Source organism: Gekko japonicus, unplaced genomic scaffold (genome assembly GCF_001447785.1).
Source record: "Gekko japonicus isolate JY-2015 unplaced genomic scaffold, Gekko_japonicus_V1.1 scaffold2602, whole genome shotgun sequence".
NCBI lineage: Eukaryota > Metazoa > Chordata > Lepidosauria > Squamata > Gekkonidae > Gekko > Gekko japonicus.
Genome location: NW_015168732.1, coordinates 15,883 through 39,401, shown reverse-complemented (window position 1 = coordinate 39,401; position 23,519 = coordinate 15,883). Strand labels below are relative to the sequence as shown.

The window sequence follows — 23,519 nt, the reverse complement described above, 5'->3', positions numbered from 1 at the left end:
ATATCTCCACAATGGAAGGGGTTAATTTAAAATAAGAGCTGGGAATTCAAAGAACCTGCTAAATCAACTGTAACAATGCTGTAGTGATCTACTGCTATTTTAGTGCAGTTTTTAAAAAGTAGATAAAACCACTCGTCTTCAGTATGGGAGGAGAAGAGAACAATCATCAAAAAGTAGGCTGGAGGTGGGTAGGACAAAGAAAACCAACAGAAACATTGCACTCAAGGAAAAAAGCAACTCAAAATTGGCTTCTAGAAAAGATCAGGGTAAACATGGTCTCAAAATAACCAGGGGGGGTGGGGGACAAAGAGAAAATGAAAGGTACAAAAATGTGTGTGGAAATCAGGGAATAAACCAAAGCAATGAAAAAACTAGGTGCAGAAAAGCCCTGAGGCCATAGCAAGTGCCTCCTCCCTGAACCATGGAAATGATACCAGAGAAGGCCAGATGGATAACCCCTCCAAAGGGAAGTCACAGTGAGTTGATTACCTTTAAGTAACATTGCCCCTTTGCTCCTTAAAAGGAGACAAGGACTGACGGCTTAATGTACTACAAATTAAAGGAGACTATATTCAGATTAACATTACGAGAAATTTCCTAATGTTGAAAGCAGCAGCAATGGAATCTATGGGAAGAAAGGCTTTCCCTCTTGGGAGCAGAGGCTGGACAGCCATCTACCAGGGAAGCTCCAGCTTTCGATTTTATGCACTAAGCAGGGAGTTGGACTAGATGACTTAACAGGGCCCCTTCCAGCCTTATGATTTTGGTGTTAACAGGAGAAAGAGAAAGGAAAACTGGTAGACAAAAGCAAAGGGTTGCTGTGGTGCCAGGTTTGGGGGAGCCGTGGCCACAACCTCCTGGGAGGGAGGGTGTGCTGAATGAAGGTGGTGGGACAGGTGTTGAGGCAAGGATCCACCAGCAACCACACCCATGGGCCATGTGCCCAGACATTGTATGCCAAGAATGGACAGCAGCCTCAGTGGCCAATGGAAGCAAAGGTGTACCCTTGGGCCTGAGGGGAGCTTGGCAGGCCACAGGGGCAAGTCTGCATGTTAGGGTGGGCCTTGAAACACAAGGAAAGCAAGCGTATCTTTGGGCTGCAATAAAGGTTACTTCAATGCCACCCATGGCATCTGTGTGCTTCCTGCCCATCACCCATGGAATCAAGGCCACTACCCAGTTTACTGTGGGTGGCCATCTATACCTGCACTTACAGAAGCAGCTACTTCATTAGTTGGTGCAAGATTAGAACTGGGAAATACTTCTCCACCAACCCTGCCAAATCATAGTTTAATGCTGAAATCTGGCCCTGCCTCTGGAGGTGCATTGGTCAAGCAATCCTATTCAGCATAGCCTCCTTAACACAGATGGAAACACCTGGTTTAAGGCTGCTTCTAGTTTTAATTCAGTAGCAACCCCCCCACACACCTTAGCAGGAATTACTTAAATCTATTTTATAAACAAAGCAGAATAACTGGACCAATACTTTTAATTCCAATGTATTTTTTCTCATTGTATCTGTCCTACTAAAATTTAGTTTTGTTGTCCACATTAGAGATATAATTTTGCAGAGATTGCTATAAATGTTTAGAATACAATTGATTTTTGACACCATCAGGGATTCAATAACTCCTATCAGAGTTGTAATCCTGAGACAAAAGCTTCTTTCTACATAGTCAAGAACGTCTGAGCTGTATCAGGCTAATACAAGGCATTGGATATCTCTAGGGAATGCTGTACTCCAGCAGTCATCACTGCACACCAAAGATAATGTACCACCTCTTGTTCAAACTAACTCTTATCTCATAATGAAAGACAATGAGTTTCTGATCATGTTTACACTGCAGGACCACAAAATAAGGAGACCAGGGTTATGCTGAAGACCTTTTGATCTGGACAAAGGCTGCTGATAAAATACCTGACAGATCCATTTTAGCATAAGCTTTATTCAGTGTTTTGGACTTTTTCATACTGCAGGTTACCACATTTCAAGCATATGATCATTTTGAGCTTGAGTTCCTTTCATCCATATCTGGCTACTTTCTGTTATGACTCAGGCTTGTAAAAAGTTAGGATTTTTAACCAGGTCACAAGTGACAACTAAGAATCTCTCCAGGGAAGCTTTTTTGGTTCTTTCATTGGCTTCTTCAGACTGTCAGTGTAGCACAAACAACTTAAGGCCCTTTCTGCACTTGGACCTCACCCCGGTTTTTTTCTGTGTTCAACTCCTGGCCATTTACCTTGCAGTTATCTCTGTAGGAGCTGCGGTGGCTCAAGTGGTTAAGACACTGAACTGCAGGCTGTGGAAGGTCAGTAGTTCAGCAGTTCGAGATCCGAGTGTGCCGCATGACGGAGTGAGCTCCCGTCTCTAGTTCCAGTTCCTGCCAACCTAGCAGTTCGAAAGCAAGAAATTGCAAGTAGATAAATAGGGACCACTTCAGTGGGAAGGTAACAGCGTTCCGTGCGCCTTGATGTTTAGTCATGCCGGCCACATGACCACAGAAACGTCTTCGGACAGCGCTGGCTCTTCGGCTTTGAAACGGAGATGAGCACCGCAACCCTAGAGTCGGATTTGACTGGCTTTCGAGCAAGGGAACCTTTACCTTATCTCTGTTTATCTGTTGTTTTCTGCATTAATTTTGTCCCTTTGACCTGCTACAATTTGCTTGCCTGGGTTATAAATTCTACATTGCAAACCAGGGTGTTTGTCCTAGGTATGGTGGGAAAGGGGTGAGGAGGATCTAAACCAAGTTTAAAATTCTACACTTAAATCTACACTGGGGCCACTCCAGATTAAGGGAAAGCCTGCAGCAATGGTGATTCAAACCCAGGGTGACCACAATGTAATGCAGAATTGACCAAAAAAAATGGGAAAAAGAGGGGTGAACTTGACTGTAGTGCAGAACTAGTAGAAGAAAGCTTTGAATCAGGATTAAAGGTCTAGTGCAGAAAGGGCCTAAAAGAGATACTGTAGAACGGGAGGCTAGTCTGTAAGTATGCCAACCCCCTGTCTATCAGGAGGGGTCATTTCAACCAGCAATGGACCCCATAGGAGTACCCCAGGAGTTCATATACCAGGCATCTGGACATGTGGACACAAAGATGGAAGCCAGAACTGACAGGCCCCATAATCATGCCTAGGACATGACACTGGAAAGCACACGAGACCTTGCTCTGACATCTGCGACTCCCCACACAACACACCCTGCCGACATCTGCGTACTCAAGACAATGGACTCTCAAAATCAGTCACTAATCCTATCAATCTGATCTCATCCTTCCTCCTCACATTTCAAGTCATGACTTTTGCTCCTTTCCCACACCCCAAGACCAGGTGGCACATCAAGCCGTATGTCACGAATTGCGTGCGTCCTCTAGTTCGGAGTTGTCTGTTTCCACAACAAAGAGGGTTAATTAAAGTAATATGAGGCATAATACAACAACAACCTCAGAACTCTAACAGAAGAGCCTCGAACATTCGGGTCTCTCCGTATTTATCAGCTCGAAAACCCCTGGGACAGTGTTACTTCACAGCTGTTTCCCAGGCCTCGTTTCGTTCTGATCTCGTCATCGCCGGCTGTGTGTATCTTTCCTCTCCCCTGTTACATGACACAGACCCCTGTTTAAAGGAACAGAACTTTATAACCCGTTCGTTCAGGCAGAGGCAGGGGCCATCAGGTCTGCCTCTTCCCTTAGAGGTGTGAAAGAATGTGTGGTTATATGGCATCGTTATAAAGTTTCTCTGGCCAAATGGACAGGCCACTTGGCTTCAACAGGAAACAAGACACAGCATGTTATCAGAATGACATTACAGGAGAAGGCATGTGAATATAGAAGCAGAAAGCAAAATTTCTATACATACCCTTTAATAAAACACTCTCTATTTTACCCTTGGACTGGTTATTAAGAGCTCTCCAAAGGGAAAGATCCCTGTAAACATAGGTAGGACAATCCTCACTATTACCCTACCTCTTGCCGAGGCCTACCATTTAGCTAATTTTTCCTCAGAAACTGAAGTCAGCTATTTAGCTTCATAAATGAAAACTGGTAGGGGTAACAAGTCAAACTAGTTGTCTAGCAGAACTTGTTGTCCATTAGTTGCTTTTGCAGTTTGCAAGGATATTTAATGGCTAATAAATTATGAATAACATTTGTAGTTTCACAGTGATGGACTAACCTGTGCTGAAAAGAGTCTCCTTAAGATTCTGATTGTGTTTTTCTTCCCATCTTACTGACAGGGCTTAGCTAGTCTTCTCCCCGTTAATTTCATTTAAACATGAACTCACACACAGTTTTGACTTCGGAGAGCTGGCAAGGGAGAGGAAGCAGTGGAAATTTGAACTAGTGAGGGTCAGAAAGGCAGGAAATATGAACCATGGGAAAAGGCAAAGATCTCCACAAAAGCCCTAGGAACATAAGTAGAGCCTGCTAGATAAGACCAGTGGTCCCTCTAGTCCAGCATCCTGCTTCACACAGCAACCAAAACACTAGTCCTGGAAGGCCAACGAACAGAGCATAGAGGCCAGGGCCTTCCCTGGATGCTGCCTTCTAGTACTAGTATTCATAGGTTTACTGTGTTAGTATATTGAGGTTTATATTTTTATTTTTTTATTATTATATTTCTACCCCACCCTCCCCGCGAACGGGCTCAGGGCAGCTCACAAAAAGGTTCCGTTCACTCATCACAGGTATTTGTCTAATTCACTCTAATTCATCTATTCTTGTGGCCATCACTATATTTGCTGGCAATGAATTCCACAAATTGATTAAACACTAAGTAAAGAAGTATTTCTTTTGTCTGTCCAGAACCTATTGCCCATCAACTTCATTAAGTGCCCCTAAGTTCTAGTATTATGGAATGGGGGGGAACCTCTACGTCAGGGGTGTCAAACTCATTTGTTACGAGGGCCGGATCTGACTTAAATTAGACCTTGTTGGACCGGGCCATGTGTGTCATAAAATGTAATGCCAGGTAGTGGAGATATAAACTTTATAAGGGACACAAACACGGAGGTTTGTTTTTTACTTAAAATAAAAACATGCTTAAAACATTAGCACTCTTGCAATATTTTGTTTATTTAACAGTGTCTGATAACTGACACCTTTTGCTCTGAATTATTACATCAAAATGTCTGTACTGTTGCAATCTTGAGTATGCTGTTCAGGTGTGTATTTATAAGCTGCAAACCTACAATGATGCAGCAGCAGCAGAACTGGAAGAAGAAGCAGAAGACAACCAGTTCCACTGTGGGCCTGATAGAAATCCTCCGGAGGCCAGATCCAGCCCCGGGCTGCATGTTCGACACCCCTGCTTTATGTTCTCCACCCCATTCATAATTTTATAAACATCTCCTCCCCTTCCTTAGTAACTTTTTTTTCTAAACTGAGAAGCCCTGCCTCCAACCCCTTGAACATTTTGTTGCCCCCCTGCACTTGTCCAACTCTACAATATCCTACCCACTGACCACTGCAAACATTGCCCACTAAGCACTTCCTTAAGTACTAAGGACACTAGACAGCAACAGTGAGATACATTCTGCACTGTGCAGATGCTCAGGATATGCGCAGCCATGGTACAAGCACATTGCTAAGAACAAAGCTGCCTAAATATACAGGATTGAGATAATTGTCTTCAGGTTCCGTCTAGCCCTACCTAATATTCTATGATCTTCCACAATTCCATTTATACTTATAGGTGCAACAGAACAAATTATGTAAGTTTTATCACTGTTTAAAAAGGATTCTCTGCCCCCACATTGTCTAGGCACAACAGGTGGGAGAGCAAATTATAAATCCAATTAGTTGTGAATCTATTTTCTGGTTGTAAGAATGCAGGTTTTTAAGGATTACCATTTTCCTCCCCCACTTTGCAGGTTTTTAAAAAGTAGAGGAAAGGTGTGTGGGAGTGATATGCTGGTATTGTATTCTTCTGCATACAGAAAACAATTAACTCCTATGGTTTTAATGGCTGTTATTCTCATGGCTTGCATACCACAGCATTAGTACCTGAAACTGAAGGATCACTTAGGCCCAAGGTTTCTGGTTCTTTGTGGGCACTAAGCTGCACTTGCTAATGTACAAGGCAAGCAATTAATGACTGTTAATAAGTCCTTCAAGTGTCATGAAATGAGGCGTGCACGTTGAAGACATTGCTCAACAGGCGGCTGACAGCTAAACTCTAATAAGCATTTGCAGCACAAGAGCTCCAAAGCAGGAGGCTGAGTAAGCTGTAAAGATAGTAGATGCCTAATTTGATGAGTATTACTGCATTTTATGAATAACAAGTCATACTTTAGCGTGTAAGGCCCAATTCACATAATTATCAGAGAATCCTCTACCCACTGAGCGGCATCAATGGTTCTTAAACTTAACAAAAAATGGATGTGTGCTTAATTGCATGCTTTTCTGCTTATTTTTCAAGGGCACAGTCACATTTATGTCTATTCAAACAAAACAGCATTTTAAAAGCAAGCTCAGGAGTTGCAGCAGTGAATTTGCAAGACTACATGGAAGCAAGTCACAAAGGAGCTATTGTTTCATTTATCTGTGCCTGTAGCTCACATGCTAATTTCAGTGGGAATACTTGAGCACCCTTTTGCTCAGATTGCAGTTTGCTTGCATACTGCAAGCAGGACATCAAGCCTTGACGTTTTTTCAGCTGTTTTTCAAACATTCAAAATTGAATTAAAAATGTTCCTCACATGAGCATTCTCACACTACCTTCCCCATCCTTTATCTTTCTTCTGTGTTTAAAAATCAGTTTTCAAAGAGCTGTTTCAACTGAGTTTTGAGTCGGGGAGGAGAAACTGCAGCTTATACCTCTATTTTAGCTTTGTCCATTTTGCATGACTGACTCCATATTCATTGGTCCAGATTGTAATTACTTTGCAGTGGCTATCTCCCTTCCCCATACACCCAACCAAGAAAATACTCATCTTACAAAAGAGGTGGCTTCTTGGTTGTCTCAGTCCTGTAGGGGAAACAGTAGAAGAAGCAATCTGGAGGAGGAGGATGAGCCTTGGATAGGTGGGAGAGATGAACATAGGAACACATGAAGCTGCCTTGTATCAGACCATTGGTCCATCGAGTTTAGTATCTAATCAGACTGGCAGTGGGTCTCCAAAGTCTCAGGCTGGAGTCTTTCACATCACCTCCTACCTGATTCTTTTAACTGGAGAAGGCAGGGATTGAACCTGGGACCTTGCATGCAAGCAGATGCTCTTCCACTGAACCACAGTCCCTCCCTAATTTGGAAGAAACTAGGGTATGTAGGAAAAAAAACAGATTAGAAAGTAAAATACAGAGAATTTGAGATCAGGGTGAATTTTCCCCATTGTATTAAAGTTTTAATCCCAGGCAAACCTATCTTCTCACAGAAATTGAACCATTGAGAAGTCATCTGAGAAATTAGAACCATTGGGAACATTCTCAGCCACTACACAAGGCCAGTCAATCAACGTCAGCTATTTTAATGTCACAAACATAGTACATATAGATGTTTATCAAAGTACACTGAACTCAGTAGAACTTATTCCTAAATAAGTGTGCATAGCACTGCAGCCTTTAAAACAAAACACCCTCCTCAGTTTTCTGCTGACATGTAGAGGAATACAGCTTGGTCTAATTTGGCTATTTTGGCTTCATTTCTCCTAACCTTTCAGAAACCCCTGTAAAATTAAGTAGGAAAAGAATGCAGAAGCTCTAACCAACAGGTTTTCTTCCTCCATAAAATGACTCCATCTCATGGAAAACTCTGTTGAACCAGGCAACAACTGTCACTGATTTCATCTCCCTTGATCATGCTGCTTGCCCGGATGCCTTTTCCACTATTGTCCATTTCTCCACCCTTTCTCTATTTGGCCTCCTTCTGATCACAGTCCAGTCCCCACCATGATCCATGGGTATCACTGCTATATGCCTGAAATTATTATGATTGCTTCAGTTCACCAATCCTCCCACTCTACCTGGATTCTCAGTATCCCTTTCAAGATTCGTGGAGGAACTGTGTCACCTACAGTGCAATCCTAGGAGCACTTTCCTAGCAATATGTTTCATTGAACAGTTGGATTCTGAATCCAAGTAGACCTGCTTAGGTTCTTTATCAGCAGATCCCTTTTGCCACTTGTATGTATCAGTACCCACACCAGACACATTTCCAAAAACCAGGTACAAAACCTAAGCCAGTAGCTTTTTTACCAGAGGAGAGGCTACAAAAAGAGGGTTTTTTCCACTTGCGTGAATTTGGGTCAGTTTTGCATGCATTATATGGTGCTTCTTCGTTTCCAAATTGTCTTGTGTAATGTGCCTTCAATCATTGAGCAGCAGATTTCATTCAATGAATCTCAAGGTATATAGCAATTTTAAAATAATTTTAGTACTAGCTTAAATAGTTGCATAGCAACAACATTTAGAAGCAGCCCTAATAACCAAGGTTTCTGCAGAAGGAACTGAAAGAGATGGTGTATAACTATCATCCAATGTCAAATTCAGTGCATTCAAGACTCAGCTTTTTACGGGGCTTTAGGCTTAACTGGGCTACATTTAATGTCATTTTTTTTAACAAAAATCATTTTGGAAGATAATTTCATGAGCTAATGTCACACTGAACTGTAAAACTGGAGCTGGAAAGGAAAGGCAAAAGAATAGCAGTATCACACAGACACACCAGACTAGACAGAAGTATTCTCATGATTTAGTATTCTCTGATTTAGCACTATATTGCTAACTTTAAAAGAAGTGTGAACTTTTTTATCAAGGAAGAGGTACCAACCAGAGGTTTCCCACTAAAGGCATCTTCTGGACTATGTGACTTGCATTTAGGCTGCCAGTTCATGAGTCTTATTGATTTTATTGTATTTATGAACTGATTAATTGTATTCTAGAAGTTGTATATTTATATGTTGTTGTCACCTGCTCTGAGCCAGGCTCAGGGAGAGCAGGATATAAATTTAATAAAATAGATTTAAAAATAAAATATACTGGCTGTTCCTAGCTAGGGATGGGCACCAACCCACTCACGAACTAAAGTTCATGTTGAAGTTCGTGGCAGGTCAACTGGCACAAACTTTCAAGTAGTTTGAGGAGGTTTGTGCTTGTTTGTGAATAGATACATATCCAGACAGACTACCTCTGCTCAAACAAAATGTTTATCAAACTTCAAAGCAACAGGGGAGCAGAATTCTCCAGTCTGGGAAACACTGCTGTCAGTTTCAAACTAGTCATGTCGGTTTCAAGAAGGTTCTCCCCCCCACACCCCCAACCTTTCTTTGTGTTCACTTCCCACTTTCTGGCACAGACCTTGAAAAATCCCACTCCCCTTGCCTGGATATGTGACTCTGTGCTTTGAGATCAGACCCTTTAAGCTTGCAGTGCCAGTGGCACTGGGTTTTGCTGGGCACTCTGTGATTTCACTGGTACTGCTGGGCACTCTGTACATTGTACTGGTTCTGCTGGGCTTGTAAAAATGCCACCCTGCTTGGATTGTGATTGAGCTGACATTGTCACATTGACACTAGGTTCTATTGGACACTGGTAAATTGCACTGATTCCGCTGCGCTTGGAAACCCCCCCTGCTTGGAGTGTGATTCTGTGCTAGACATCAATCCTGCTGAGCTAGCATTGCTACCTTGGCGCTGGGTTCTGCTGGGCTTGCAAAAATGTCCCCTCTTCACAGTTTCTGCTGGAGAGATTTTCTGGTTTGACTTTAGTCCTATGTGGCTTGCACTGCCACAATGGCACTGGTTCTCCTGGGCACATTGTATTTGTTCTGCTGGGCTTGCAAAAAAGCCCCCCACCTTCAGTTTCTACTGCAGAGATACTCTGGGAATATGGGGCACCTTTTGGGGGGCTGTAACTTGGACCCCATAAATCCAATCCTTACCGAATTTGGAGGGCACGTAGAAGAGAGTCAGCCAGACATCTACAGTGAGTTTAGTGTCTTACGGACACCAGGGGGCCATTCTACCATGTCACAACTGCCTTGTTTAGCTCTTAAAAGTTTGTGACAGTTAGTTGCTCACAAACAGAACACATCACCAACCAAAACAAACCTCATTTTCCAGGTTTCTGCCCATCCCTAATCCTAGCACCCAGTTGGCTTATGGATGTCAGACACTCTGAATCCAAGCACCTGGCACTCAAGAAGATCTCTGGCTTTCACAGACTATTTAATCTGAAATTGGAATACACAGAAATATGGAGAATTCTCTTGAGAGTGTTTAAGATCTTGCAGAATCAAAGCCAGATGTTCCAATTACAAATATGAACAGGAAAGAAACATTTGTTTTTAAAGTTCACATTTTTAATCTATGGACTTTGTTTTATGTATCTCATATCTCTTGTGAAAACTTTTTGAACAATTCCTAAGTAGGAGATCAAATCTGAACCAAACCAGGCTTTAAAGATCATCTGTATTTGCGCTGGAAACAGAGGAATTCACACATTAAATTACTGAAGAAGACTTCAGAATTTCTTCAGCAAATGTCAGAATATTACCAAGGCAATTGCAGAGAGTAAAATGCCTCATTTTTATTTCCAAAAATAGTTTTCATAAGAAAGAGTACACATAGTGCTTACTGTATTCTTCACAGTTTGAGTGGGGATCAAGTGAGGAAGTCTTCAGACTGCACAGAATCTGTTTATGAAAGCACAGCCTTAGCAGTAACGCACTTCTACTTTCCCCATCCCCAACTCCTGTCTGTGGTGCTGAGTGCCTCTTTTCCTTTAGCTCCTGGTTTTATCACCACAGAAACTGTTGTGGCATTTTCAAGTGCTCAGTTGTTATAGTTACTTGACTAATTGCAAGAAGTGCTCAGTGACAGAGAGTCAGAACTCTCTTGCCCTTCATATTCCCTGAGCTGCTTTGAAAGGGAAAAAAGTATCTGTCTTTACACCCCCATTCTCTAAAAAAGAATGCTGAAAAAGGCAATAGTACAGGCTAATCATCTCACCCACAAAAATCACTGGTATTTAAAAGTTTTTTAAACCCCCCACCCACTCAACACCAGCATGGTATAGTGGTTAAGAGCAGCAGACTCTGCCCTGACCTAGACGACCAAGGCAAGCCTGATCTCATCAGATCTCAGAAGCAAAGCAGGGCCGACCCTGGCAAGTACTTGGGAGACCTCCAAGGAATACCAGGGCTGAGATGCAGGCAATAACAGGCCACTTCTCTGAAATGTCCAAGAACCACTACGGTTTGCCAGAAGTCAACCATGACTTCCAGGCATACACACAAAAAATACTAATCGAAAATAAAAATAAAAAACACCAGCCGACACTAAGACAGAGAACCAGGTTTGACTCCCTACTCTTCTATATGACACCTGCTTGGGTCAGTTGCAGTTCTCTCAGAACTCTCTCAGCCCCATCTACTTCACAAGGTGCCTGTTGGGGGGAGAGGAAGGGAATGGGATTGTAAGCCACTTTGAGACTCCTTAAAGTACAGAAAATCAGGGTATAAAAACCCACTCTTCTTCAACACACTTTTTGCACCATTGTTATTGCTGCCCAGTCTCTTCTTGGTCACAACTTTCTTACCTATCCCCCCAGGCTGGCCCATGTTTATTTATTTATTTCTTAGATTATTTCACTACTTTCACTGTCTAGGGTTGCCAGCTCCAGATTGGAAAATACCTGGAGATTTTGGGGGTGGAGCCTGAGGAGGGCAGGGTTTGCTGATGGGAGGGACTTCAATGGGGTAGAGAGTCCACCTTTCAAAGCAGCCATTTTAGCCAGGTGAATTGATCTCTGTTCCCTGGAAATCAGTTGTAATAGTGGGAGATCTCCAACCACCACTGAGGATTGGCAACCCTATACTGTCCAAGACACAAAATCTAAATGCAACTCCTCCAGGCAATAGAGCCAATGGAGCAACTTTTGCCAGATTGCCACACCAAATGTTACTGTGCATTTTTATATGCGATGGAGCATTCACCCACACAAACTGAAGTCCTGTGCCCATCAGTTGCCCACACTTGGAATAAGATTTCAGTGCACAATAGAAAATGTTGATGAAAAGATCTGTGTAATGTTTCATTTTATACTTACGGTACATAGTAAAATACAAGAAAAAAATACATTATTGATTACTGTGAAACAACTTCAGGGGTGTAGACTGCAGGTCCAGCAGAGATACAGCATGAGCATGCTCACTTTATCCTCCTTACCCTCCCAGTACTGGCTGTCGAGCACATTATCTCCACCCCGGTGTATGGACAGGGTTAGGGTATCCCTTTCTAGAGACAGCATGTCCAGGGCTATTTTTTAGCAGGAACGCACAGGAACGGAGTTCCAGCTGGCTTCAGAGTTGGCCACGCCCACTACAGCCAAAACCTCTGCATGCGTGGCTACATAAGGAAGGCCTAGAGAGTGACCCCCCAGGGACTCTGAGGCGGGCGGGCCAGGGGGGCCCCTGGAAGGATTGGGGAGGCATTTAAATGCCTCCCCGTGCCTTCGTCGGCCTGTCCAAGGGCTGGCTTGCCTGGGCAAGCCAAGAGAAGGCATGGGGTGTGGCCTAATATGCGAATGAGCTGTGCTGTCAGGGGTCTGACCCAATATGCTAATGAGTTTCTGCTGTTGGGTGTGGCCTATTATGCTAATGAGTTCCTGCTGGGCTTTTTCTACAAAAAAAGCCCTGAGCTGCATGTCTAAGCAATTATTATGTGACAGCATAACACAAATCATTTAATTTCAATCTCCTTGCTTTAAAGAACACTTTTCCAAGTGGAGCTACACCCACAAGAGAGCCTACAGAGACCTAGCCCCATCATGCCTTTCTTTGTTAATGTTTAGCTTTCAGTTTAAAATATAGATCTATTCATTTTACTTGCAGAAATACAAGGCAAAATGTGTACCCAGGGTTCTGGCTGATTGCTATAAGAATCAAACCTCTTCCCCCTTCCACCATTCTGGCCAACAAAAACAAAGGCACTAGGATAACTAATAAACATCAGGAACTTTTTAAAAACAAAATGTACAGTTCAGTTTTGATATTTCATACCATTAGATAACTTTGTTAACAGTTGTTAGAAAATCTCCTACTTGAACATACAGGGATCAGAATTTGATAGGTGACATGTTTGACAGCCATGCCATGAAACAATAATTCCTGTCAGACAAGTACAAAAATTAAAGGGATGCTATTCCTAATAGGCAGCTCTTCAGAAACTCCTGCCCATCAAAAACTATTATAAGGCAAACAAAAACATTGAGCAACTCAGGTTTTATTAAAAGTAAATATTATTATTATTATTTATTTTCAGACTAGGGAAAAACATGAAGAACCAGCAAATAACCACCCCCTCCCACACTCCAGTTCAGACAATGTAAATGTCTGCATGCATCCCAGTAATCCTGAAAAACACACATAGCCAAGTAAGGGCGCGTGGATAGGAAAGTGATTTGTTAGGAAGAAATGTGGCAATCTAAATACAAATCTTAGCATTACATTATTTCCACATGGAGTCACCATAGTGGAATTTGTACCAATGGCACTAATAACAGCAGAGTGCCTTTTAACATGTACAGAGTATTATTTATTTTTCAAATTTCTACCCCGCCCTCCCAGCCACAGCTGGTCTCCAAACTAAGTTTGCCTCTCCATTCTCAAGTACCTTGGATGAGAGAAATGTTTTCAGTGTGAAAAAGCATTTGTCGCAAATTCGGAGGCTGCAGCTGGTACAGAATGCGGCGGCCAGGCTGGTTGCTGGTGTCTCGAAATGGGACCACATCCAGCCTGTGCTGAAAGTGCTGCACTGGCTACCTATAGCATTCCAGATTCGCTTCAAAGTGCTGGTGCTCACCTTTAAAGCCCTACATGGCCAGGGGCCGGCATACCTGAGGGACCGCCTTTCCCCACACAGGCCCCAAAGAGTACTTCGGTCGGAGTCGCAACATCATTTAGTGGCCCCGGGCCCTAAAGGCTTGCTACCACAAGGGCCAGGGTGTTTTCGGTGGCGGCTCCTATCTGGTGGAATGAGCTCCCGGAGGAGATCAGGGCCCTGCAGGAGTTTTAAAATGTTTTATCCGTTTTATCGCACTGTGTGCCTTGATTGTGTAACTATGGTGTTGTATCACACCTGTGTACTGTAAGCTGCCCTGAGCCCGCGTGCGGGGAGGGCGGGATATAAATGCAATTAAATAAATAATAAATAATAAATAAATTTAAGAAATCAAGAACTCAGAAAACACTTGCTCCTTACTGCATAAAGCTTTTTTAAAAAGCTCCAATATCTACTCAAAAACCATGCTGCTTCCTCCCCTATAACCATATGTGTATAGATTTGATCTGAATCATAGCTCACCAGTTTAGCCTCAGAACTTTGATTAAATGCCATAGTTTGATTCTGAAAAATGAAATAAATTCTGATCACATGCAAAGTATACCTCATGCCTAAGTACCCACAACTAGCCTCCATGTGTATATGACCAGGAAGAATTACAAGCATTGTGGCACCATTATTTAGGCTGAGTTTCATACTCTTTGTACCTATTGCTTTGGTTTCCTTGTGGTTTGATAACCCCAGAATGATGTGCCACCTCCTCCAAAGGAAGAGTCAGTTAAGTTAGATGAAGGCTTCCATGGTTGGGGAAGGCTTCAAACTTCGATGAGCAGAGTGACGGGATCCACCCCCCGGGTATATCTGGTAACTATTGAGGTGGTCAATTCCTGGTTTCATGAACATGTGATCTGGGATATCATATTCCAAAGGCTATTTGGAATAAAGGCATGTTCCAAGCTTCAGTTTATTTCTATTTCCATTTTGTTAACTGTCTAGCTATTGAAAAAATGTTTTTATTTGCTGCCCACCACAAATAGCGCCTACTTCCTACATTTTTAGGTAGAAGAGTCTGGCCAACAAGACTTTTTGATGGCCTAGTCGTTGCAAAAACATCAGTGTATCAAAGATACCGACAACACAAAAAAGAAGAAACGTGGCAACCTAATTGTATTTTAGTACCTTTGTCTTCAGGTAGGAGATTCTGATGGGCCAAACTGCCTGTTACATGTACCATGTTGTGATTGCTACTGCAGCCATACTGCAGTTTCAAATTCTCCATGGAAATTCAAATCCAAATCACTGCAAGGGGCAGATTCAGATCAGGGGGAAAGGCTTCAGTCTCCTTCCACCACTTTGTTTTCCTTACACAAAACAGTATACGCGCAGCCCCCTAATGGGGCAAATAACTCATCTGGGCCATTGTGAGTTCAGAAAATAGCCCAGGGGAGCCGAAGCCTCTATATCCCCAGCTCGATGGTCCTAATCCAAACTGAGCCCCTGTGACACACTACCAGCATCAGCTCCCAAAGGGAACCTGCAGCTGCTGCATCCCATGGCAATCACATGTTGCACATGTAGCTTGGGGTGAAGGAAAAGATTTTCTGATAGTCTGGTTGTCCAAAACATCACCCACAACAAACACCTGTATTGAGGGAATATTTTGGTTAACTCTGGATTTGACAGGATGATGACCTTCCAGGAGAAACTAGCTGATACAGGTAGCTGTTTCCAGTTGAAAAGCAGCCCCATATAATGAGTAATTAAAATAAAGAGATAATTTTCCTGATTAAAAACAGGCTGAAGCCCTGACCTGGATACCCCAGGCAAGCCCAATCTTGTCAGATCTTGGAACCTAACCTGGGCCAACCCTGGCAAGTATTTAGATGTGAGACCTCCAAAGAATGCCAGGGTTGGGAGGCAGAGGCAGCATACCAAGCCACTTCTCCGAAAGTCCTCCATGCCCCAGTAGGAGTTGCCAAAGGTTGCCACAGCTTCCAGGCATGGGCACACACACATACACAGAAAAACAAAAACAAAAAAACCCAGGCTGCAAATAGTTTGAATAAAACATATCTTATCTAATGTTATTTTGCAAACCACTGAAAACTCTTTGTCTAAATCTTGTCTAGTTGATTGGCATAACAATAGTTTCAATTAGTGATGTCTGACAAGTACTAGCTTCTGATGCTAAGTGCAACAACAAAAGGTAGGCAATTTTGAAAAGAAGGAATGTTTTATGTTCTGGTCATTAGGAAATCTTAACAATGCATGTCATACATTTACGGACATCCCTTCATTACTATTACGAAGCTGATTATCAAGTAAGATAACATACAGCCTTGGAAAAACCAACCTCCCTGAGGCAGGAAGGGAGAAAACCCCACTTAATGGAGGAGGGTGTAAACTGGGCATGGTTTGAAGGACCCCCATGCAGTGACTTTGTCAAAACTAAACAGTTCTGGTCAGCATCTGATGAGGCACCTCTTGGTATCGATGAGTGCCACACTGCCACCTTGAGTGATATTGGGGGTGGGTGGGTGAGATCAGCACAAACTGTGGATGAAAGTAGTGGGGCCATGAGTAGAACAGAAGAAAGAGATCTGAAGGAAAAATTTACTCACATGCCAGATAGCGAAGAAGATGAGGGCGGCACACAGCACCAGGGAAAGCATGTAGCAGAAGGCAGCAAACGTGAAGGCCATGGCGGGAGGAGAGCCTTGCCCAACTGGCGTGCAGGCGCCCAAACTCAGGAACCCAGCCGCCGCAGGAATCCGAGGCGGGAAGAGTTTCTCCCGCTCAGATCACGGGGAGAGCCACACACCAGCCCCCTCCAGGAAACTCCCCCACAGGTAGAAAAGGCACCTCCCGAGCATGATGGGCAGCACACAAGCATTCAGGGGGAGGATCACCGGCGTTTCTGCTGGAGCTGCCACCTGGGGGCACAGAGACCGAATTCCTCCCAAACTCCCGGTCAAAGTAGGCGAAGAGGAAAAGTCACCTCAGAGCGAGAAGAGCATCAAAGGGGAGGCTCACCGCGCGCTCAGCAGTCAAGTTACCTCAAGCCCAAGCTCCCTACCCGGGAAAGAGCCATCTGCCTTTCACAGGAGCCTACGCGGAAGGGGAATCGGGAGAGGCTCGCTAGTTCTCTCCAGGAACCGGCTCTTCACCGTAGAAGCGGATGGCAGCCCCGAGGGAGCGGCGCTTCTCGGCTTCCTCCACTTCTCGGCAAGACTTCCTTTGTTCCGCGGTCTGGTTATGAGGGCTTCGGTGCAACCTTCTCGCTGTCTTCTCCAAAAGCACCTGCTCGGTAGCAAAGTGGAGAAAAGGGGACGTCTTTCATTCAGCCGGCGGCGGCGACGACTGTTGCTTTGGAAGAAAAAAGGGGAAGTCGTTTACCTGCTGCTGCTTGATCTTGAGGTCTCTCTTCCTTTCTGCTGCTTGTGGCTCGTATCTCCAGCAGCACAAACTCACTGAGACCTTCTCGCTTTCCGGCTCCTTTCCCTCCTCTCCAACTTGTGCGGATTCTCCCGAGTTTTAACAGAAGCCCGAAAGAAACCACGTGTCTCCTACATGCTGATTGATGGAGGTCCTTTCCTCTTCTCCTCCCCCTGCCACGCTGCTCCTCTTTGACAAACTGATCTCGTGGGGTCTTCAGGGTCGTTCCAGGCTAAATGTTAAATGAGGGGATTAAGCAGAGATCAGGTTTACTCAAAATCCTACTCAGGTCTATTCAGTGGGGATTACTCCCAGGAAACTGTTTTTAGCATTATGCTGTAAGTCTTCATACAAGAAGTTTGATTTACATGTCATCTTGGAAAATGAGTGAGCAAAATGTATTCTCCCCAGAAGGCAAATATTTTTAACCATGCCTTTGAATGAATTTATCTGAGCATCTCTCTGCTACTTAAAGGGGAAATTCAGAGCCAGAAAACCACAAAAGAAGGCCACATGTCAGGCTATAATGAAAGCAGACCAGTTGTATTTGATGCCCTTTTCCAGCAGTTTTGGAGGAGAATAAACAACCTATCTCCATACTGTAGAAATTAGTTTCCCTGGAGGAAATGGCAGTTTTGGAGGGTGGACTCTATGACACTATATCCTTGCTGGAGTCCCTCACCTCCAAACTCCACCCTCAAATATCCAAAGATTTCCAAACTTTGAGTTGACAGGCGTACAATATGGAGCTTGAGAGCACATCTGAATATTACAAAATTTAAGGCACATCGTTTGATGCTAATAACTGTCTCTTCAGGTTGTTTCCAGAATTACAGAAGCTTTGAAAGGACAAGTGTATTCTACATGGATCCATTAAATTTGATCATGTTACTGACCTTTTGTCTTTCCAAAACATCACTTTCTACACAGCTCAAAACTCTGCCTACAAGTTTATCTATATCTGCGGCCTCTGCTTCACCCAATACCTTTTTTAAAACACAAAGATGCTGGGGAAAGCATTGATATTCAAATAGCAGCATATACGCAAGTGTTTCAGGCACTAGGATTACCTGTTAAATAATATCTCATTAAAGAGACAGGGCAAATTTTCTCTAGGCAGCATTGTACAGACTGGGAAACTGATGCGTATGATAGTTGTCTCCTGTTTATCTAAAACTAGAAAAACATAGCCAACACCACCTAGCCAACACCACCCAAAGTTACAAAATATATATGGTTCCTGATCATTGTGTTAGAAATAAAATAACATCAGGGGGAAGGGGGGCCATCTAGTCCAACCCTCTACTCAATGCAGGATTAGCCTAGAGCATCCCTGACAAGAAGAAGGAAGAGGAGGAGACTGGATTTATACTCCGCCCTTTACTGCTTGAAAAAGTCTCAGAGCGGCTTACAATCGCCTTTCCCTTCCCCTCCCTACAACACATGGCCACCTGTGAGGTAGGTGGGGCTGAGAGAGCTCTTCTGAGGACTGCTCGTGAGAGAACAGCTCTGAAAGTACTTGTAACTGACCCAAGGTCACACCAGCAGCTGCATGTGAAGGAGTGGGGGATCAAACCCCCAGATTAGAGCCCACACTCCTAACCACTACACCCAACTGGCTCTCCAGTGTTTGTCCAGATGCTGCTTAAAGACTGCCAGTGAGGGGGAGCTCACCACCTCCGTAGGTGGCCAATTCTACTGTTCAACAACTATTACTGTAAAAAAGTTTTTCCTAATATCCAGCTGGTACCTTCCCACCCTTAATTTAAACCCATTATTGCGAGTCTGTATCCTCTGCTGCCAACAGGAACAGCTCCCTGCCCTCCTCTAAGGGACAGCCTTTCAAATACTTAAAGAAAGCAATCATGTCCCCCCTCAACCTCCTCTTCTCCAGACTGAACATTCCTAAGTCCCTCAGCCTTTCCTCATAGGGCTTGGTTTCCAAGCCCCTGATTATCCTTATCACTTATTCAAATAGTCATAAATATTTTCAAATAGTTCTAACGTTGAAGAAAATCCTGATCATATGTCTCCATATTTTAACATTGCATCTCTCTCCCTCCCCCTTTATGCTATGCCTTACTTGCCCTTGAGTTGTCTGCATTTTTCCCCTGCACCTTCAGCATCAGCTTCAACCTCTGGCAACCAAACTACAGGTATATAAAAGTTGTGGTTTAGAAACAAGAGAACAGAATTTTTAAAAAGACCTTACCTGTTATGCAAACTTAATTCAGCCACAGATGTATTGCAAAGGCTGTTTTGACTGTAATTTAAATCTGATCATGATGTCTGGCTCTGTTATAGGACAAAAATGGGGAAAACTAATAGAGAGAATCAGGGGTCATTTCCTGCAGAAGCACACAGGAGCAGAGCTCCGGCAGTAAAGAGCCCAGTAAAGAGCGGGCACACACAACAAGCCCCACTCCCAGCAGCCTTCAGTCAGAGCAAGAAGCAGCCAGGTAAGTTGCAGAGCTCCCCCCAGCCCCCTGGTCCAAAACAGTCCAGTGGAACCTTTAAGACCAAGTTTTATCCAGGTACAAGCTCTCCCTCCTCTGCAAGGACAGATCTGCACGTTCCTCCCCCCCACCCCCAATAGCTAGCAATCCAAAACAGTCCAGTGGCGCCTGAGCAGTGGGTGTTGCCTTCTGACACACTTCTGGTGATGTCAGGGGGTGTGGCATATGCAAATAAGGTATGCTAATGAGCTCCTGCACCTCTTTTTCTACGAAATGACCCCTGGAGAGAATATCCTTATTCTTCAGCCTTTTAAAACTTTTCTCTCGTCCTTCAGGCTGCTTTATCCTATATAAGTAGTCATTCTGTTAACCCCTTTTGTTTCCTTGTCACCTATATCAAATCCTGCTCTGGTCTCTTCAAAAAGGATGTGGAATGACAGAGAAGGAACAGAAAAGGGTGAATAAAATGGTGGGGGATAATCTTTTCTCTCCCTGATGCACAAAAGCTGAATCAGTTGTAAGGGGGTGGGGACAACTGGATGATGTGGCAGATGTTTTTATAGTGATGACTGGTGTGCAGGCTTCTGAACAGTCTACCTCATAACCTATTGTCAAAGGATGTTGTTATAGCCATTAGCTATATGAATTTTCAAGGCTTAGGCACACATGTGGAAAACAAGTCTTAGCAGCACTTACTAGCCAAAATAGCAGAGACAGCAACTATGGGCATAAAGAGCATAATCAGACATCTGTATTCTAAATTATAGGGATCTATTTTCTATTCCCACCATTTGTGCTTTAATACGTCTTTGTCACAGTCACCATATTCCTGAGCCATCTTTCTTCAGAAGAGTCCAGACTCCAGTGTCATTATTAGTCATGCCTATGCCTAAGGCAAGCTCTCATTTATGCCCCATATAGTAGAACTTACCCAATGACAAGAATGGTTGCAAACTTAAGATAAACTCTTCCTGCTCAAAGTTCCTGCTGTAATAAAAAGCTTTATTGAGCTGAATTTATAAAAAGGCTTTTAGCATCTAGGAATGTGTATTCAGAACTTTCAGTGATCAAAATCTGAAGCAAAGCCCCTCTATTCTTTAGCAAAACTTTTATATAAATGAATTGACAGTTAAATATAACAGAATAATCACCAGAAACCTTTGGGAAGTACTTTTATTATGGTGCTTCATCATCTGTTTTTCACAGTGGCATATGGCAAAGATATCACACAAAGAAAATGACGCAGTAGGTAATCTGACATGATAGTTATCCAACTAGTTAGCAGTCATTCCCATTGAAGAGGACCATCACCCTAGATATTTATGCCCAGTGTTTCCATTTTATTCAGGGGTTTTTTTGCACCGAGGGAAGAAGACAGGGTCCTTTTTCCTTGCTTTTTCCAAATGCTTTGCTTAGAATTTCTGAAGCTAGGTGGTACAGACTGGGAAAGGATACAGGTAAATCCCTGCCCCACTTCCCGGCAATAAGATACGTATCTGCAGAAAGAGACATAAATGTGCTGTTTGTTTCCTCTGAAAGGCAGGGAGAGCAATAATGTGCTGCAGAGCAAACTGGATGGGGGGGGGAGGGGGAGATTTGGGGAAATGCTTTCCATTACCATCAATGATAGACAGTTCCAACCCAGATGTGACACGAGAGATCTGTGATGAGGAAGGATCTGCGATTTCTCTGTTTGAGACATTTCTCCAGTACAAATCCGCTACCTTTTCTAGCCCAATGGGTGAGAAAGACAAACTCCTGTTTATGCCTTTTTAAAAGATGGGGGTTGAGGATGTCTTATTTAAAAACCAAACCAGAACAAGGGGATGTGAGGAGCAATGCTTCCTCCAGGGCCTGAAGTATTTTTATCTCAGCATGGCTCTAATATTGAAAAACAGCCATGTTTGGAGAAGAATGCAAACCTCACCAAAGACCAACATGTGTGGGAGCACTTGCTTTTTCTTTCCTTTCCTATATTTATTTATTTATTTTATTTATTCCACTTAATTAATTAATTTATTATTCAACTTATACCCCGCCCTCCCCGCTACGCAGGCTCAGGGCGGCTTACAAGGGCATACGCCAATATAAAACATATTTAAAACCATCACTATACAAATAATATTTTAAATACATGCCCCAGTTTGTTTAAAATATTATCCTACCCCCATTTGAATACATACTGCTGCTGTCAAATTTGGCTGTGCCCATTCTCTAAGTGAGAAATTTAGTTGACTGTAAAACAAGAACCCTTTCACATTTGTCCAGACTTCAGCAGGGAAGATTGCTATGCTAATTTCATTCCAATTGATTGGGACAAAAAAAAGTTACAGGTGGAACCGTTAGATTTGAGTCTAGTAGCACCATAGAGACTAAAAATATTTTTGGAGTATAAGCTTTTGAGAATCAAAGATCCCTTCATCAGATGGAAGGAAACTATGTTTCTGTTGTAATCTGTGGAAACAGAAACTGAATATATCTCATGAAATGTTGGTTTAATTAAGCTAACTGTGGTATGTGTGATCATCCAGACTCAGGCCATTGAACTAGTTAGGTAGGGCACATCAAAGCAGATCTGGTTTATCAAGTTAGGATACTTGATGAAGTCAGAGGTGACCTGCCCACTAGGGCATTTGTCTAGGGCCCCAGGGGGTGGCACGGACCAGGGGCAACAAAAGTGGCTTGCTGGTGGCCCAGTGTTTCCAGTCTCTCCAGCCACTTAGAGGGCACCCCGGCTGGCTGGCAGGAAGACAGGCCCATAGCTACAATGGGCATTTCATGGCCTACCCCCCCCCCCAACTTACCGCTCAGGCCTCCCGACTTCCCATCCAATTGGTTCATGGAAAAAACAGTTTTTATTATTTTATTTTTCATGCCACAGCCACACCACACTGTCGCTGCAGCCCTTTACCTCCAGGAGTCCACCAGTGCCTCTTTTGTCTTTCTTGCAGTGCAGCAGTCCGCTCACAGTGACTTGGTCACTGCAAGGGCCTCAGTCTATTTATAGTGCACTGCCCTCAAGGCTCTTTCACTTTTGGGGCACCTTTCCCTGAAGGATGGGCACCCTTTGAGAAAGAGATGCCAAACTTTGGGCCTGCCCACCACTATAAAGGGCCGGGCCAAGCAGCCCAGGCAGGCAGCACTGACAGCAGAGGCTAGCCATGCCATTTCCAACCTCCTCAGAGAAGAAGGGCGCCGCCGGTAAAGCGAGGCGTGCCCCTTTGGGGCTGGACATGGAGCACACAAGGGGCTTTTCTGAGACATCCAGGGGGGATGTGAGGGAATGACCCCGACTTTTTAAAATGCCTCCCAAAGAACAAAACTCCTGGCTGTGCCCCTGCAGGAAGGAGGGATTCATCCAGTTTGGCTGCTGCTCAAAGCATGGGCCGGTTGATGGTGGAGGGGGCATCTGGTCTAGGGCAGCAAAAGCCCTTGGCCCAGCTCTGGATAAAACCAACTATGGTCTTGTATGGCATGAATGCAGACATCCTGGTTAATAGTAGCTTCTTTGGGGGCCATTCTCAACCTAATGCAGACAGGATACTGCAGAAAAAAGAGTGAAGGCAATGAAACCAGCAAACCAAGTTTGAGGCAAACCAAGTTTTGAATGATCATCTGCAAACTGAATCTTGGTTTCACAAACTAACCATAGTTATAATAAATCACGGTTTTCTGTTATGCCTGAACCAAGCCAAATAATCCAAACAGATATAACATATGTAATGAAGTTCAAATAAAAATATTCTGAACTTAAAACAAGTCAAAAACAAACCAAATAAGTTTTGTGCACACGGGCTGCTGTACTCCAGTGTCTCATACCAGCATCTCTTCTCTTCTACCAGTCATA

General features: G+C 43.6%; 1 protein-coding gene across 1 annotated transcript in view; it reads right to left on the bottom strand.

Annotated features, from left to right (window-relative positions):
* The window catches only part of LOC107114165 (protein cornichon homolog 3), a 152,923-nt gene extending 136,440 nt beyond the window's left edge, over positions 1–16,483 (bottom strand). Inside the window, exon 1 of the mRNA XM_015415602.1 lies at positions 16,403–16,483. Coding sequence (XP_015271088.1) covers positions 16,403–16,483 — 81 coding nt within the window. The remainder of the gene's footprint in view (positions 1–16,402) is intronic.
* Between the last annotated feature and the right edge of the window lie 7,036 nt (positions 16,484–23,519).